At 47.5% G+C, this 19,335-nt stretch overlaps 1 protein-coding gene across 7 annotated transcripts in view; it reads left to right on the top strand.

The window, feature by feature from the left end:
- Positions 1 to 19,335, top strand: part of atp2b4 (ATPase plasma membrane Ca2+ transporting 4) — a 69,888-nt gene that overhangs the window by 21,982 nt on the left and 28,571 nt on the right. For 3 of the 7 annotated variants that reach the window (XM_077003833.1, XM_077003883.1, XM_077003865.1), the window contains exons 2-7: positions 5,625 to 6,072; positions 15,483 to 15,680; positions 16,365 to 16,622; positions 17,342 to 17,467; positions 17,626 to 17,751; positions 19,060 to 19,095. In XM_077003833.1, the coding sequence (XP_076859948.1) occupies positions 5,877 to 6,072; positions 15,483 to 15,680; positions 16,365 to 16,622; positions 17,342 to 17,467; positions 17,626 to 17,751; positions 19,060 to 19,095 (940 nt within the window). In that variant the 5' untranslated portion in view covers positions 5,625 to 5,876. Of the gene's footprint in view, positions 1 to 4,232; positions 4,457 to 5,624; positions 6,073 to 15,482; positions 15,681 to 16,364; positions 16,623 to 17,341; positions 17,468 to 17,625; positions 17,752 to 19,059; positions 19,096 to 19,335 lie in introns of those variants that run through there. The other 4 variants (XM_077003857.1, XM_077003874.1, XM_077003850.1 and 1 more) reach the window with 3 other exon arrangements.

Here is a 19,335-nt window from a genome sequence, read left to right as displayed (position 1 = left end):
TTCCTCAAAATACTCCTTCCACCTTCCCGAGACACTCTCCTCACCAGACAACACATTTCCATCTTTATCCTTTATCATCCTAACCTGCTGCACATCCTGCCCATCACGGTTTCTCTGTCTGGCCAATCTGTACAGATCCTTTTCCCCTTCCTTAGTGTCCAACTTCTCATACAGCTTGCTATATGCCTTCTCTTTAGCTTCTGCCACTGCTCTCTTTGCCTTCCGACACATCTCCTTGTACCTCTGTCTACTTTCTTCATCTTGCTGAAAATCCCAGTTCATTTTAGCCAACTGCTTTCCTCTCAAACTTTCCTGAACTTCCTCATTCCACCACCACGACTCCTTGTCTATCTTCCTCTGTCCTGAGGTCACACCAAGTACCTTCCTAGCCACATCCCTCACTGCAAGTCTCATCCCAGGTATCCAGAACACCACCACCATTACCCAGTACCTGCCTCACCTCATCCCTGAATATTACACCACAGTCCTCATCCTTTAACTTCCACCACCTGATCTTAGGTTCCACTCTCACTCTCTTCCTCTTCTTCACCTCCAAAACCATCCTACATATCACCATCCTATGCTGTTTAGCTACACTCTCCCCTGGTAACACCTTGCAATCACTATCAGCTATAAATAAATATATTTAGTTTGCTTGGAGTAATGTAAAAGGAGTGATGTTATTATATATTAAATATATATAATCAATATAAATATTTGTCAAATTTGAAACCATGTTACATGTAATAAATATGTTAAACATTCATAAGTTAAATACGTTTTCATTTCTACGTTTGTTGGCTAAAAATACAAACCTCTATAAATGCAGCTTCCAGAGATTCCACTGCTTAGGCTAAATGTTTCCACGGAATCACGTTCATGCAGCACAACTTCAAGAGTCAAACAGAATGTCTGATTCATGAAACACTTTTAGATACTTCCTGCTATCGCATTAAACACATTTTTGGTTGAATAACCAACTGAAACAAACCCGCTCATTCCTAATACCCTCATTGTCGTTGCATTTTACACAGTAGCTTAAATTTGTGTGATTCCTCAGATATTGACAAACGTTTTTTTAATTTTTTTATTTTTATTTTTTTTACTGGGCTTACATTTATGACTCCCCCCCCCCCCCCCCCCCCCCCCCCCCCAATTTAAAACATCATCCTGTGCACCTGGCATGACTGTTGCCTGGCGACCGCGTGGTGGGACCATTCGTGCTGCTGGCTGTTCAGATATCCCCTCCTTCAGTAGCACACTGGGTTCTTTAGGGCTGGAACTTCTAAAGTCACAGAGATGTAACATAGGCAGATGACTCACCTTCTAAAGAGAGAGATGGAGGGAGGAGAGAGATGGGGAGATGGAGGGAGGGAGCCTCCTGCTTTTCATACAGCTCCTGTGCTGTGGAGGCGGATACAGTGCCTTAAGGCCCACGCCAGCACTGCCATTACAGGACTGCAGAGGAAACAGATGGGCCCATGATTTACATCTGCTGCCTACCAACCCAGACTCCTACTCTGTAAACTAGAAGCAGAGGCTCTCTCTCTTTCTCTCTCTCTCTCTCTCTCTCTCTTTCTCTCTTCTCTTATTTGCTTTCTCTCTCTGTCCCCCTCTTTGTCCTTCTTTCTGAACCCCCTCCCTCTGTCTCCCTCAACACACACACACACACACACACACACACACACACACACACACACACACACACACACACACACACACACACACACACACCTGCATCTCTTGTTCACCCTGCTCTGTCCCTGTGCGCTCAGGCAGAGGTGCTGCTTTGACTTGAGCTCATATGCTGTAATGTTCAGTCATATTTTACGCCCTCACACTTCACGAAGGGCTACTTAGTGTGCACTAATTAGTGCACACTCTTCTGAAACAGCTCACGGCCACGTTCCGCTGCCAGTGCTGAGAGCGAACATCACCTTCTGCCTTTTACTAATTTATCAGTGTACCCACAATGCACCAGTGCTTTCTCACTACCATGCAGCGATTGTCAGACGATACAGAAAGGCACAATTGCTACAGACTCCGGATGGTACTGCTCACTTATCGTTTAGAGCCTTTAATAGTTTCATTAAAATAAGTCATAAACTGTCTCTCTTTTATTATTGTACTGCATCAGTGACCTTTCAACGTTCCTTTCTGGTGACTAATAAGTTCTAGCAACAGACCGCCTGTTAGCAGCTTTCTGGTGGTCGAGCGACGTGGCTTTTGAAATGCCATGGCCACAGAGAGAGGTGCATGAGGTTGTCTGTATTGGGTCTGCCGTTTGTATGCTCTGGTGCGAGGTTTGCCCAGGCGTGCTCGGGAGTGAGCTCGTGCATCACGGGCTGCACGTGCACAGCTCTCCCCCCACCCCCCGTGGGTTTCCAGTGATTCTCCACGTGCTGTCTTAACCAGAGGTTCGTCCATCAGCCCCCTGACTACACCCACCCCCCAAACTTCCCCACCTGTGTTTTTTCCTGGACAGCAGTAACTGCCTCATTTGTGATCAGTTAATTGGGAAAGCCCAGGTGACCTGGCACAGAGCCAGCCAAAAAATGTAAACAGACAAATATTTAAACGAGTTCAAATATTAAAATATTCTAGACTTACAAAAGCGGGTTTGGAGGCGTGTGCACTAGTATTGCTGCTTTATAGTAAATTAAGTTTGATTCAAGTCAGTAATTTCATAACACCCTGCAGTCTTTCATGTTTGATGGCACATATTCAGTAAATATTCACATATTAAATTAATATTCATATTCAGGATTCAGTATTCTCTGGGAGCAGTTGGAACAGTGAGCCCAGACTGGGAGAAGAGGGTTTTCTCATGGTTTTCTCATGGTTTTCTCACTGCTCCTACAGAATGAAGAGTAGCTCTAGCAATCTTCCGCGTGCAGCTGCCAGTCTTAGCTTCTTCACACCCGCACGATTGGCGCTGGCCATGTGTGGGCGGGGCCAGACTTTCACACGCCGCTGTTACCCCCCACCCCCCTACTGAACCAACGCAGAATGATTTGCAAATGGCTCCACTGTGCTTCATCATATTTTCTTCAGATTGTTTTTTTCTTCCTCATAATCATTTGTCTTAGTGGGTGTACTTGACTTGTGGGTAACACTTCTGGCTAATATCCCTGCACATATGAACACCTGTTCTCAGATGCTTCCGCCGCCCACTAGATGTGATTTCCCCTCAAACCTGCTGACTCCTCCCTGTCTCCTCCCTTTTCTCTTATTGCCTCTGATCATTTTTACGGCTTTAGTCTCTTATTACGGCACAGAAGGGGTTAGGACATCAACTCACAGCACGACACCAGACCTTGGCTGCAGGCGGAGTGCTTCAGAGTTCCCTCCTAATTATCCCGCGTGATTCCACTGAAAATATCTAGCTCACATAAATCTGACATTCATTATGTGGTCTGTGCTCATGCCTTTAATACGGATGCAGATTTTGTACAAAATTTGTTTGTGTCTGAATGTTTTGGAATCCTCTAATGTCCCGAGAGTGTAGGATCCTCTTTGACATCGCCTTTCAACGTAGGTTCTTTTCTGCCATGAACGTCTTACACTCTTATGGCTTTTACCCAAATTGGGCATATTTGATTTGTCAGAATTAAGTGGCTAGCCCAATTAACGGCATAGATTAACATCATATTTATTCTACTAATCTCTTTTTTTTACTGCCTTTAGATAATGGTGGTAGATGTGTTTAATGAAAGTACATTTTGGTTATTCATGAGGCTGTGACAAATTAGCTTAGCTCAAGGACATTTTGCAGAATAGTGGAATTAGAATAATGACTGTATATTTTCAACGGCTTCTCATTGGACCGAACACAGAGCTAATGAAGACGCGTCACCCATCAGTCATCCTGGCGGACTGTTCCTCAGCAGGAGACAGGAGTCGCTCCACCAAACCCTTCTTATCTCAGCGATTCATTTGATTATTTGGCAGTTCTCAAACCTTTTGGACCAAGATCTGGAAGAACCTTCAGCACTTGGGGACATTTGGTAGGGTTGATGTAGCTTTACTCGGAAACACAACATTCACAGGCATCTAATATTGAGTTGTGGGCAAAACTCATGTGGACCGCATAATCTGGCATAAACGCCCACACACCCCCACCCTCCCTCTAGACAAAACTGCAGGTCTGCCTCTTCTGATAACCCTTGCTCAGCATTTATCAGTTACTCCACTTTACTCATAAGGGACGCCTGTTGATCTTTAACCCTCATAAGCTGGTTGTGGCTTTAGTGAGCTGTCTGGACAGTGAAGGCACTCTACACCGGACCACCAGGTTTTCTGCGTTTTTGGACATCCTAGGTCCTCACGCCACATGTTTTCACCCCACTGCGTGTGACGTCGGCAAAGAGGGCCATCACGTTGAACAAACGGGGAACACTGAGGTGATGAGCGAACAGCAGTCCAGTCTGGCAGCTCTGTGAGCAGTAGGGAGATGGTAAGCTAACGTAGCTTAGCAGGGGTCCAGCTTCAGCTAAAGTAGAGCGCAAACCCAAGATGCTAACCCAGAATGTGTTGAAACCTACTTCTGATCTTTACAGCAGCTAGCAGCATCTCATGGATACTGTAGTGTGTGTGTGTGTGTGTGTGTGTGTATGCGTATGTGTGTGTGTGTGTGTATGCGTGTGTGTGTGTGCGTGTGTGTGTGTGCGTGTGTGCGTGCGTGCATGCGTGTGTGTGGTGAAAAAGAGAGATTGTCTACAGAGTGGATTGCTGTAGTGGAGTCTCACTCCTGCATTTCATCTCGTGTCCCTGAAACACATACATCAAAGGGTGACCTCCATTTTGAGCATTTGAAGTGTTTAAGAAAGCCCGGTGGACCTGGACCCCTGACTATCTCCCATTAGCACAGAAAGCTTATCTCAAAAACTGGCAGGCCTTGTCCTGCCAGCTTAATCTGAGCCCAGAACCTCCCTTTGTTTTTCCCTGTCTATCTCTCTCTCTCTCTCTTTCAGGCTCTCTCCCACCCTTGTCCAATGTCCAATCCCAGCCATTCTGCTTCTGTCTGTTGCTCTTGGGTTCAGCTCTAGCTCTCAGCCTCATTGATTCACTTCATTCAGCCTCACACACACTCGAAACATGCACAGAGGACTGGAGTAAATGCCAGGATTGGGGATTCCACCAGAGTGCATCATTTATGTATGACCACAAAAAACGAAACTGGAAATTGTTTTTCCTCCTCCCCAGAAAATCCTGTAAAATGTGCAAATTCTTCACTTTTGTGGGTTCTCCAAGTTTCCTTTTTTATAGAAATATAAGTTTGAAGACTTGATGCCTTGTGTTTGTTCTTGTGCAGTACGTATGCTACTGTGACACTGCAGATTCCTTTGGGATCAATACAGTATTATCCTGAGAGCTGAAGAGTCTTCTCTTCTGGTTGAACATTGTGTGCTTTTATTTTATAATGGATTTTGTTTTAGTCCTCTATTTGCCAACCCTCTTGCTCGATTCGTAAAGTACAAAGGGTAGTCCCTAATGTGTCTACGTAGTTACTTCTTGTTGAATTGTTGAATCCTGCAGAATCTTATACTTCTGTCCCAATGACATTAGAGCGTTGAGTGTTGAGTTGTGTCTAACCTGGGTTTCTCCCTTCTCCTCTATTGCAGTTGCTCTGAGTGGAAGACTGGACGTAAAGCCGTGGTAACATGCTAACTGTGGTTAGCCTTCCTCTCCAGAGCTCCTTCCTCTAATGGTTCTTTCCCCTTTCCTGCAAGAAGACGCGTTCTATTCATTTGCTCGGAAAGTGAAAGCCCCTGCACTGGTGAGAACTTCGCCGTCCGTCGAGAGTGTTCCTCTTTGTGTCGTGAGACTCGTGACGTATTGAAACCAGCGGCCCGAGTGATAGCTGCCAGTCCAAGATGGCCAACAACACCGCGGACCACCCAGCGGGGAACTCGGTAGCCGAGGGCAACCATGAAGGGGACTTTGGCTGCCGGGTGATGGATCTCAGAGAGCTGATGGAGCTGAGGAGTGCAGAGGCAGTGGGGAAGATCCGAGATACGTATGGGGACGTACAGGGCATCTGCTGCAGGTTGAAAACTTCACCTATTGAAGGTAAGACAGAGCACGTGCATGCACAGACATGCACACCACATGAACACACACACACACGCGCGCACACACACACAGGCATGTGCATGAGCACAAATGCACACAGACAAACGTGCACATACAGACACCCAAACAAGACACTGTAGTTCCTCAGTTCTTGATCAGTGACTTGCAAATCTAACACGTACACCAACACACACATTTACAACTCCTACTCCACCAGTTATGACAGAGGAAGGATCTCCTAAACAAATACTCCATCCTGACGTACGCTGGAGTCAGGAGAGACGACACTAATGGAAGCACGAGGGAGGAGTCTCATTAGGGAGCTCGCTGACTTATTCTAGGACCTTAAGTGACATTTGATGACATGATAGTTTTGCTCTGTGTGCGCTTCACTCGTTCTGTGCTGCTTCAGCACAAGGGACTTATTTATAGACGAGGCCTTAGTTCTGTAACGTAGAGAGTTCTGCAGAAGCGTTGCCAGTGTCTTCAGTGTCTTCTCCAGGGTTGGTGGTGGAAGTGGTAGCACACTTAGAAATCCTCCTGTGGGAACTCCAGAGGTTTGATCCTAAAGTCAGGAAAGCATGCGCCTATGACAACATCTGAGCAGGAGGTGTCCATGCATGCTCCTCCTCTGCCTGGTGAGCCTCAGGGTTGCTGGACTGGATATTCCTGCGATTGGTGAGTTCCATGCAGTGTTCCCAGCAGAATTAAAGCACCGCTGTATACCACCGAAGGTGCGGTGAGGGAACACCTCATTATCAGCCTGACAGGAACACGGGCTTTAAGGGTCCTGAGTTCATCTGAAATCAGTAGGGCTACTGCAGGGCTTTGAGGGCAGGCGGAAAGGTTTCTGCGACAAACCCGTTTACAGAATGGGTCCATGGTGATTTCCTGTTTCCCCCTGCTGCATCCTGAAACCTTTCTGGGAATGTGGTGCCATCAATAATTTCCCTTTAGAAATGAATTTGTTACTGGTGCAGTTACAGAACCACCCAGCTCCTCTCCGCTTCTCTCCTCTTTTCTTTTCTCCTCTTCTCTTTTCTCCTCTCCTCTTCTCTCCTTTTCTCTCTTCTTCTCTCATCTCCTCTCCTCTCTTCTTCTCTCCTCTTCTCTCCTCTCTTCTTCTCTCCTGTTCTTTACTCTTTTCTCCTCTTCTTTCCTCTTCTCTTTCTCTCCTCTCCTCCTCTCTTTTCTCCTCCCCTCTACTCTCTTCTCCTCTCCTCCTCTCTTCTTCTCTCCTCCCTTCTCCTCTCCTCTCTTCTTCTCTCCTCTCCTCTCTTCTTCTCTCCTCCCCTCTCCTCTTCTCTCCTCTCCTCTCTTCTTCTCTTCTCTCCTCTCCTCTCTTCTTCTCTCTTCTTCTCTCCTCCCCTCTCCTCTTCTCTCCTCTCCTCTCTTCTTCTCTCTTCTTCTCTTCTCTCCTCTCCTCTCTTCTTCTCTCTTCTTCTCTTCTCTCCTCTCCTCTCTTCTCCTCTCCTCTCTTCTTCTCTCCTCTCCTCCCCTCTTCTCTCCTCTTACTTCACTTCACTTCACTTCAACATATGGCCCGTTAGTCCATTCCAGCACTGAAATTTGTTCCATGCCATCCTCCTAATTACTTCATAGATCATTGCAAGGTTCCATTTAGTAATCAAGGAACAGCTGTACTGATGCTCCCCACACAAGAAATTACTCATTTTAATGAAGGGAGCATCATTTTGTTTTCTCTTTCAGCTTTAAATGGCGGGGTAGGCGGAAGGGTTCCAGCCGGATTAGAAAAGCTGTGTTTAGATTCTCAGCATGATGCTGGAGATACTTGGGAACTTCAGATATCCTGTAATGGATCGGTGGATCAGATAGATTACGCAGTTCTCCTGAATGAGGATGTGACAGTTAAAGGTTCATTTAATCTATTAACTGATTTTTTTAAAGCGTGGTGAAGTGTCTGAACAGAGTTGGCATTCTCTACCCCTCTTTCCTTTCATTTAATGACAGAGGTGTTTTGTTTGCTTGGCTGTTGACTGGTAGCTGTTATTTTCCATTGGCTGTGGGACATGTGATTCACTCTGTAATGTCCTAGTACCAAATATTTACTGAAATATTTCCATTCTGGAAGAAATGCAATTGTAAGTGGTGTGCCTGTACTACCGGTAAGGCAGTGTTTGGATAGTGTGGTCTGTCCAGGTACAGTGTGTTCACCTCTACTGCCTGCAAGGCTGCTCAGTGATGGCACGGGCCAAGTGGTTGGCAGCTGTCACACACACCACACAAGGGCCAAGAAATGTTCCCAGAATGCTTTGTAAAACAGGTGGCACTTAAAAATAGAGGATTGGAATGATTTATGAACCATCATTAAGGCTGTCAGGAGCAGTATAAGGTAATTTGTTTGCAGTTCTAGAGGCCATTTTTATTAAGGGTCTATTTTGAAATTTAGAACAAGAGTATGTTTTACTCTAGTTTATAGTTCTTCAACCTGATATCCTTATTCAGCATCTGTATATGTGTCAAAGCCATTGTGTAGCTTACCGGGGTACAGTAAGAGAAGGGCTTTCTCACAGTGGAACCAGCGTGACAACATCAGCGATGGCAAGTCCCCTAAGAGAAGAACTCCCTCTTCTTTCCCTAAATAAGGTACTACGGCATCCAAATCATGACAGTGTCGCTTACCAGATATCCTGTCAGTTCTTTATTTCATTTTTTTGCCACAGTTTATTTGGAAACAAATTACCTTGCGAGGCTGGCAATGGAAAATTAGCAACTGTGTTGGGGGAGGGGGGTTGCTTTCATTTCATTTCCTTGGGTTGTAAGAGCGACTATACCAGACAGACTCGTGAAGACGTGGTGTCTTCATGAAGACTCTTGATTTATATCAAACCGTCTGTACCTTATCTGTCCTTGGGCTGAGGGGGTGGTGAGAAGGGGTGGGCGAGGACAGAATGCATGCAGAGGTACCTGGTAGTGTCCTTTAGTATTATTTACAGCGTTGAGGACAGTGTGTGATGTGGTTAATCAGCTGTGAATGGCTATCGGAACATGCCAGAAACTGCAGGTTTATCCAGGATGCATCAGCCTGTGAAATGCGATGGGACTGACTTCATGGTGTGTATTGTTTGGTAATGAGCAGCTACAGCGAGGTGCTAACACCACCAAGGTCATGGGTTCGAGTCCCAGGAAGCACACACTGCTGCCTCCTTTGAAGTGTGTGTAAGTCGCTTTAGATAAGACCATCTGCTCTGTGCTGGAGATGAACACGTGTAAATGATTTTGGTTAAACTGATGCCAGCCAGTTTTTAACAGTATTAGGGGTCCGTTAATATGTTTGATTATATAGCAAGACATTTTAAAACTAAACTTTATAGTATGTTTGCCATAAATGGCTGCCCCAGTGTACAAGATGGTTAACCGCATTCATGTGTTTTGAAGATAGAAATTCAAAAAACTGGTCACACACATAAACCCCTCATGGATTTTAAGGGGGACGTTGGGGGGGCATCCTGTTGTAAGGGCCCTAAAGCCAGATGCACTAGTGCCCCAGACCTCTATTTAGTCTTTCCTACTTACTGAGGGTGAAGATACGAAATGACTAACAGGACCAGAGAATATCAAAAAGAGTGTGTGTGTGTGAGCGCACACACACACATGGCAGGAGACCAGCCTTTTGACCCTGGGAAGGCTAAAAGAAGCATTAATCTCTTTGATTTTAGATGGTTGGTTTGAGGGCCCAACCCAAGAGGTCATAGAGAGGTCAAGGGACACCAAGCTGTCAGGAACTGTCAATACTGCTATGTAATGGTTTGAACAATTGTCTGCGTGTCCCTATGTGTGTGTGTGGGTGAGTGTTTGTCTTTGAAAAAGAGGATCAGGGTATTAAAATTGAATTGAGATTTACCTGAGGATTACCTGAGTTATTTCAGCCAGGGCCTCCGATTTATGTCCAAAGGCCTCCTTTGTTTGCTAGAAGCAGTGAACCATTTTTGGATGGAACTCCATTTACATCTGCTAACCTGTTCTTTCCCCTTGAGGTGGTGGTTTGTCAAGTCATAATGGTCTGTTACCAACTGTAATAAAACTTAAAGTATTCCGTAAGAAGCACGTCTCTGGTGGTTTCCACTCTGCGGTTTTCTTACACACGGTTTAGTCCACGTGCCATCGGACAGCCATGTTTAGAACGCTCAAATGTCATTAAACAGCCATTAGGGCCGATGTTACTCAGTCACTGCTCATCACCAGACTTCATCATGTGGAGTTAGTGAACAAGAATGATAATCGACGTTTGTTATGGCAGCATTTCTGTTTGCCTAATGTTGACCACTGAATGCCTTTAGAGAGTTAAAAGTTACATTTCCAGTTTCGGCATAGTATTTGTTTTGTATAAAGGAAAACACTAAGGTTGGAAAGGTGAAAAACTTCCCTTGCAGAAACTTCCCTTGCTGTTCAGAGTGACCTACAGATGACTGAGTCATGACAAACCGTGTAATTAAAATGCAAGCATACATGGCACTTTTAAAAATTAAAATCAGTGATGCTTGCCTCATTGAATATGCAAATCGATTGAAAATGAGCATTATCCTTGGAGATAATGAGCAATGTCCAGTTGTTTGCTTTGATGTCGCATTGTTAGACACCCATTCTGTTTAAAACCGTTTTACAAGAGCTCGTACCATTTTGACTCGAATCCATTAGTGCAAATGTTATCCTAATGCATCTCTTAACCTGTATCTGCGAGGTTGTTTTAGTCACATGAACAACGTTAGTAAATGAGAGTTTCTGCTTTTCCATTTTTGATTCTTTAGTAATGATCTTGGCCCTTGGAGTGAATTGGCTGACATTACTGTTGAGAGAAAGCACACACACACACACACACACACACACACACACACACACACAGACATACGTGGTGGTGTTCTGAACAACACATCCTTTCTGTAAAGGTGGTGTCCCATTTCTGTAATCCAAACTGAGGCTAATATACCTGCTGTAGGCTTACGTAATAGGTCGTGCGGTGATTACTGTTCAGGAAGGCCGATAGGAAGGTGATGATGGTGTTTGTCCCACACACACACACACACACACACACACACACACACACACACACACACACACACACACACACACACACACACACACACACATGTGCAAGAGTGAATGAGCCTATGTGTGTGTGTGTGTGTGTGTGTGTGTGTGTGTGTGTGTGTGTGTGTGCGTGTGCGTGTGCGTGTGAATGGCTGTGCTCCAGAACGTGCAGCCCTTGGGCTGGACCCATGTGTGAGAACTCTCTCTCACTGCTCGCCATGAGAGCAGCGTGGAAGAATCACGAGCATGATGGGATAGGCGAGTCCTCCCTCGGGACGACGGCGTTCGTTTAAAGCTGGAGCTAGAGGCGCTGCCGTTCCCTAGAGCCGCAAGCTCAGTTAGCTAAGGACATAGCTGTTGAGTATGGTAATGGTGCTGGCGCGATGGTGGAGATGGTGGTGGTGGTGCAGGTGGGGGAGAACTTCACAGCCGACAGAAGCACCTAACCCACTGCAGCTGTGTGTGCTTCTGACTCATGCATGTCACAGCACAAAGAAAGTGTGAATGTGAACCGGGTGATGAAGCCACTTTCCTTCTCTCTGTCTCTATCTCTCTCTTTCCTTCTCTCCCTCTCTCTCCCTCTCTCTTCTCGAGTCGTTTGTGTCCTGCTCATTGGAATGCAGCCTCTTCTGCTTGGCCATCTTCCCAGGCAGTATGACCACTGCAGCGCCCATTTAACACTCCTCCTCCATCGCCCTCGCCACGGACTCCCCCCGGACGCATTCACACACACACACACACACACACACACACACACACACACACACACACGCAGGCTCGTGCCCCGCCTTCACCATCGGTCACCTTGACGCTCGCCAGCCTCAGGAGAATACACGCACGAAGATTGTTTTGGTCTGACTATTCTATTACATTATCTGCTGGCTTATCTCAGCTGCCGCTGGGCTCATCGACGCTGTGGTTTCAGCACCAGGGTGATGGTGTTTGCGGTAATACCTCCACCCGCGGCACCACCTTCCCTGGCCGCCCTCCCTTCACCCTGCGTTGGTCATTCCCAAACGTGGGAGTTTGTGCCGCTGACGCTGCGTGTGTGATTTGCGGGGCTGGCGCTCGTTCCGTGTCGCGGGGGTCCTGTGGGAGAGGCGGCCAAACCGAATACGGGGGCTCGCTGCTGCTGATGCTTTCGGATGAGATGAAGATTTTCGCATGCGATGGAGCTTTTGAAGGCGCCGCGTGCGGTGGGAGGCACTGGGTCGTTGGCCCTGATCCCCTGGAGCAGGCTTGGGCCACAGTTCCCAAAATCCCCTAAAGTGCAGACGCACGAAAAGATCCTATGACAGCTAGCCAATATGTCAAGATCCTCTTTGCAGCTAATGTCAAGACAGAAAGGGGGGGGGACAGAGACACTGAAAGAGACAGAAAGAGGGAGTGAGACACAGAGACAGAAATGACTCCTGCCCTTTTATCCATCCATCCAGCCAGGACTATCCGGCCAAAACAAAGAGGGGTGTGCTGCCAGGGACGTGTGTGATGAGAATTGTGATGGGAGCTCACCTCTACTAGCTGTCACGCTTCAGGAGCCATGGAGCAAGTCTGAGTCCAGCAAGGGACTCACCTGGAGTCCCCATGAGCCGTCACACACAGCAGAGCAGTAATGAAGCAAGAGGGACGCGTGGGAGGAGACAGGGAGCAGTGCGAGGCGGCCGCTTAGCTTGGGAGGGATTTTCTCTGCAAGGTAACCAGTTTTTGCCCCGTTAAGAAGAGGCCCGCAACCCTCCTCACTTTTGTCGTTTTACCTCTGTTCTCACACAGTAAGGTGCAGCTGACATTGTTCCGTGTTTTTTTTTGTTTGTTTGTTTTTGTTTTTTTTTCTCGCGAGGTAAAATTTTCCTGTGAGTAGGCATTTTTCCATGACACCATGTCTAGTGAAATTTTGCACTGCCAGTGCAAGGCTGTCCACCCACCCCCCTACCAACAACACACACACACACACACACACACACACACACACACACACACACCAAAGCTCCCTGCCTTCTTCACAGCTCTGTCTGTAGGCCAGTGAAGCATCAGGTCAGAGGTGGGCTGGGCTGCTGCTGGCTGTGCTGGAGGAGTGATTTCTGTTCAGCTCTTTCTCTTCTCTGCAAGCACACACTGCCCACCTGCTCCATCTCTGCACTCCCGCCTGACGCCTCCCCGCGGGAGGGGGGACTGCGGGCTCTCCTCCTCCAGGGGCTCCAGTCTTCTCCAGCACCTCGTCCCCGTCCGCTGTCTTGCCACGGGGACAGGACACAGATGCAGATGACTTTTAGCAGTACCTTTGTTTTTGTTTTATTTCATGTGCGTCACGCTCGGTTAGTGTCCCCATCGCCCGTGTGAGGAGAGGGACCACGAGGTAGGGTGGCATCATTAGAAATGAAGAACACCTAGCCAGCAGAGCATACAACATAGAGACCTCAGGGAGAGGTATATAAAAGATGCCATGCACACACAAACACCCTCATATACAGGCCTGATAGTGGAGCTGCAGGGAGTGTTGGTGTAAAAAAACAAGCATAACTTGCACACACCCTCATACACACACACACACACACCCTCATACACACACACACACCCTCATACACACACACACACACACACACACACACACACACACCCTCATACACACACACACACACACACACACACACACACACACCCTCATACACACACACACACACACACACACACACACACCCTCATACACACACACACACACACACACACACACACACACACACACCCTCATACACACACACACACACACACACACACACACACACACACACACACACACACACACACACCCTCATACACACACACACCCTCATACACACACACACACACACACACACACACCCAGACACATCTATAGAAAAATGCCCAAGGAAGAGAGACACACACACACATAAACACACACACACACACACCCAGACACATCTATAGAAAAATGCCCAAGGAAGAGACACACACACCCACACATAAACACACACACACACACACACATACACACACACACACACCCTCATTTGCCAAAATTACGCAACAAAAACCTTTGTTCCACAAAACATTCCATTTATTTTAATTCTGCCCCACCCTGCTGCTGCCCAAGTGCAGCCTCTGTTCTTTGGCTGATTAAATCCCGCTAGAGGACAGTGTTGAATATGTACGGCTTTATCTGCTGTCTGCGCTCTTCACTTCCTGTACTGATTAATTACTCTGCTTCTCCTCTAAAACCTTCCCAGTAATACCCAATATAATCCACCTGTTGTAAAACCGTTTCTTTCACCTGAATTGGGCAACTCTTTCTGGGTATTAGAGGGCGCGGGGCCTGATTAAATGGACAGACCCATCGTTATTTGACCCATTTCTCCCCATCTGTTTTCCCATTACCTGCAGCAGAGAAGGACAGAAGGAGACATTAAATGAAATGTAGCCTGACCCCATGGGCGGGGAATCACCCGGGTCATCATCCTCCCGGTTGTCCAGTGAGGCAGGGCGTGGAGGGGCGGGGCTCCACCTGTAAGTGTCTGGGCCATTGTCTAAATGGAAGACAAGCAAACGGAAACTTCAGTGCAGCCGTGGTTGGTGCAGCCGTGCGTTATCCACACCGCTGGCTTCTTTACACAACAAGGGTTAGGCTGTTGTTCCAACATGACACCTGCTTTTAGAGAAACTCAACAGATTTTCACTGTTGAGAAATGATTTACTCCCAAAAACGGTTAATTACCAGCTCGGGTTCAGCTCCTCTAAGGCTACAAAGCAGATCAATGATTTCCAGCAGAGATTCCCTCCTGTGAGGTGGAATGGAAAACTAGTGCTGGGGTTTCTGGACACTCATTGTCACATATTTATGGAGATGACGCCACATTTTTTGAAAACAAAATGTGGAGTCACGTAAATGATGAGGGCAACTGGAAACATTTCACAGACTCGTTCTTTGAGATGAAACAACCCATAGTGCCTTGCTACAGGTCACTGGCAGAATCAAGGGGTTTAGTGGATGTTCATTTTGCTGTAAGATGTCATTCAGTTGTCATTGTCTGCTTTGATAAAGACACATGAAACAGAAATGTAATGTGACTACAGTCTGTGATTCAAACAATGACAGTATTTCTAAAAAGTGATTTATGATACGTGTTCTCCAGCCTTTGCCTGGGACTCGTTATATAGAAGGAAATACTTCACCTAGTCTAAATCCTGAAGGCAGTGATTTATGCTTTATTAAAACAATGTTATTCTGTTGTATTAACAAACCTTTAGCTCTGTTTACCTTGACAAAATACTTCGTTTTTCATCAGAGCTTTTCTGGTGATTGTGACTGCTGTGGTTTTGTCCCCGTGTGCGGTGCTGTTTTGCAGGACTCTCGGGAAACCCTGTGGATCTGGAGAAGCGCCACGCTGCTTTTGGGAAGAACTTCATCCCCCCGAAGAAGCCCAAGACCTTCCTGCAGCTGGTGTGGGAGGCCCTGCAGGATGTGACCCTCATCATCCTGGAGATCGCTGCCCTCATCTCGCTGGGCCTCTCCTTCTACCACCCGCAAGGAAATGACACCAACGGTGAGCTCGGGGCCCCTCCCCCTCCTCCACGTGCGCCCTGAACGTGAGCAACGTGTGCTCGTGCTGTTGTTATTTGCTGTTAATTCGCATTGTTTCATGCCGTTTGCTAGTCAGTCATTGCTATGGAGGCAGTGGCGGTGTGCAAAGCTGTAAATCCCTGAGCGGTTGAACGTTCTCCCTCAGAAAACGTTGTTGGCACGCTGTGTGTCGATAGCCATGTCGTGTGGGACGGTCGTCCCCTGCCTCTGATCCACACGAGCTTGAATTGGCTGCTAATGCTTCCCAATATGGTTGAGAGCATCGTTAAAGTTATCTTAACTCTCCAGAGACAAAATTAGGTCAGTGATGTGTAATCCAGTGTTGGTAAATAGTCCTGGCAGGCAGGGTAACTTTTCATGTTGTAAAATATATAAGGAATATATATATATATATATATATATATATATATATATATATATATATATATATATATATATATATATATATATATATATATTTTTTTTTAACATTCAAAAATAATGCTAATAAACTTTGTTTTTATGGTGCTTTGCACTTTCTCATGGAGTCAAAAGGAATCGCTAGTAGATTTTGGGCGACCTTTCTGACATGTGAACTAACTTAGGATGATTTCATCATAGGCTCTGTGTTCTGTGTGTGGTGTGTGTTTGGTGTGTGTGTGTACAGTGTGTGGTCAGGTGAGCGGTGGTGTTGAGGATGAGGGTGAGGCTCAGGCCGGCTGGATTGAGGGTGCTGCCATCCTCTTCTCGGTCATCATCGTGGTGCTGGTGACGGCCTTCAACGACTGGAGCAAGGAGAAGCAGTTCCGGGGCCTGCAGAGTCGTATCGAGCTGGAGCAGAAGTTCACCGTCATCCGCAACAGTCAGGTCATCCAGATCCCCGTGGCCGAGATCGTGGTGGGCGACATCGCTCAGATCAAATACGGTGAGACGTTTCTCCACTGAACAACCCCTATCTTCAGGCATCTCATTAAAAACTACATGTTCTGTGTCTAATTGCATAACCATGAAGATGTCTGCTCATAGGCACACGTTGACAGACACAATGCGTACTCCACACATGCGTTAGATGGTGAGTTCCGTAGAACGCAATCTAGAATCCATCAAGACTCACGGCAACCACATCAATGAACTCCGCCCGTACAATAGCGGTGCTAGCCGCATTTGTGCTGTAGCCTCTGTGTTCGCCCGTGAATCACCGGGCCGGAGCGCTGTGACATTTCTACAGCCCTGCCTCTTCGGCTGCCCGAGTGTGTGTGTGTGTGTGTGTGTGTGTGTGTGTGTGTGTGTGTGTGTGTGTGTGTGTGTGTGTGTGTGTGTGTGTGTGTGTGTGTGTGTGTGTGTGTGTGTGTGTGTGTGTGTGTGTGTGTGTGCGCGCGTGTGTGTGCGAGTGGCGGTCAGAGGCTCCTGTTTCAGCCCCCAGCCTCTGCTATGAGTCACAGCGCTGCCACTCGCTCTGGCCCAGACGTGGGCGTCGCGTGGGACCACGGAGCCGTCTCCATGGTGGCCGCGAGCAGCCCTCCTCTCCCTGTCTCTGACAGTCGGAGATTTGCTCTGGTTCTCCCTCACTCTCCTCCCTCGCCTCTCTTCTCCTGTCTGTTTCTTAGTCATTCTTTTTTCTGTTTTGCCATTCTTTTTCCCCAGGCGACCTCCTTCCTGCGGACGGAATCCTGATCCAGGGCAATGACCTGAAGATCGACGAGAGCTCGCTGACCGGAGAGTCCGATCAGGTCAGGAAGTCCCTGGAGAAAGACCCCATGCTTCTGTCAGGTGAGTGCCTGGCCGTCCTGCTCCTCAGAACCGTCAGAACCGTTCTGGGTCTCCTTTGGCTCCATGTGCTGATTCAGAGGCTCCCACCCACCTGTTTGCTGCCTGCTGAGTGCAGGGCTTTGTCAGACAGGTCATGTGACTTCTCATCCCTCCTCCAGGCACTCATGTGATGGAAGGTTCTGGGAGGATGGTGGTTACCGCCGTGGGTCTGAACTCCCAGACCGGAATCATATTCACCCTCCTCGGAGCCGGCGGTGAGGAAGAGGAGAAGAAGGTTAAGAAAGGTGAGCCCGTTCCCCGGACGTCGAAACCACGTTTTCATATTAACGATCCAACCTCACCAGACACCTTCAGACAGTCCCGCCCCCCCTACTTCAGCGGTAGGATCAGAGTGGTACACCGTGCAGATTACCTCCACCAATCACACTGCACTTTCTACCAAGCCAAAGAATCCAGTGCCCCTGAGGCCAGGACAAGACCGAAGAGAGGAAGAAAAAAATCTCAGCAGTTCACACGTCATATGCATGAAGATTTGGATTAAGTTATTGTTGTTGTTTCTTAGTCAAACTTGAATTTCATAAGCGTTCATTCTTGCCAGGCCGAACGCGTCATTTCCAAGGAAAGGCTATTGGAGAGACTACCAGACGCCTGTGCAGTGTTCACAATTTGCCGCGTGGGTGAATCCAAAAACAAACAAACCCACCCCCACCCGGTCCAAAAACGTCCTGGTGACACTACAGGTGCAGGCGTAGAAGCTCTGTCACACTGCGCCGAATGTCCCCCCGTCCATCAGCAACGTGCCTGTCCTCGTCTCCGCTGGGGCAGCGTGAGCTGGCCTTCATGGCACCCCCCGGGCATGTGTGGGTGCTCTCATACACACACGCAGACACACACACACACACACACGCGTCATCGCTCCTTGGGCTCTATATTCGATGTGCGTGTGTGCAGGGCCCTCTTGAGCTAAGTTTAAAAGTGAAATAAAAAGGGGCACTGTGCCAGTTTTGCTGGCTGTGACGGGGGCGTGCGTGGCCATGCGGCTACACAGACCTTCCGGGCCGGCCCTGTCGAAGGGCGGCGACTCAACCCCCCCCGACTGCTGGAGCTGGTGGTTATTTCGTGATTCGACTTGCAGTCCTCACATAAAATGAGATGCTGATATCATAGGGCTGTTTTGGAGTGAAATGAAGAGACAAGCGTGATTAAATGTTGACTCGCCTCTAAAGCCATGAAATGATCAGAGGCTGGAACCGTTAGACCAGGAGTCTATCAACTAGCAGTAGCACTGCAGGGTACACGCTCACGGTTCTTGTCTCTCAGACGTTGGACTACAATATAGTACAAAACTATTGCGACACAGAAAAGGGTTTTTTTGTTTGTTTGTTTTTGTTTAGTTTTTTTGGTTTGGGATGACGCATTCTCTTGAAAACCCATGCATGTGTGTGCTATTGATTTTTATTAATTTATTTTTTTAGAGTCTTCTTTCTTTGCGTTCTGTTTTTTAATCCTTGTTTTCTTTGATTTGTGTCTGGTTCATTTACTTTAATCCATGTTATATCAGCGCTCCGCCCTCTTTCTCTCGTTCTGAACAGGTAAAAAACAAGGAGCCCCCGAAAATCGCAACAAAGGTAACCCCGCCCCCTCCCCGCCCCCTCCCCGCCCATCAGCGACAAGTCTTGGAGTCTCGTGTCAGTCTCACTCACTCACTCACTCTTTCACCCCACTCTGGCTCTCTGTCTGTCTCTTTCTCTCTCTCTCACCTCTCACTCTGTCTCTCTCTTTCTCTCACCTCTCCCTCTGTCTCTCTCTCTCTCTCCCACACGCTGCCGCTTTGACTCTTTCCTGCTGAGCCCGTGGGAGTTTTTTCC

Source organism: Brachyhypopomus gauderio, chromosome 1 (genome assembly GCF_052324685.1).
Source record: "Brachyhypopomus gauderio isolate BG-103 chromosome 1, BGAUD_0.2, whole genome shotgun sequence".
Taxonomy (NCBI): Eukaryota; Metazoa; Chordata; class Actinopteri; order Gymnotiformes; family Hypopomidae; genus Brachyhypopomus; species Brachyhypopomus gauderio.
Note: the sequence above shows the minus strand (reverse complement) of the source record. Positions and strands in the feature narration are given on the sequence as shown.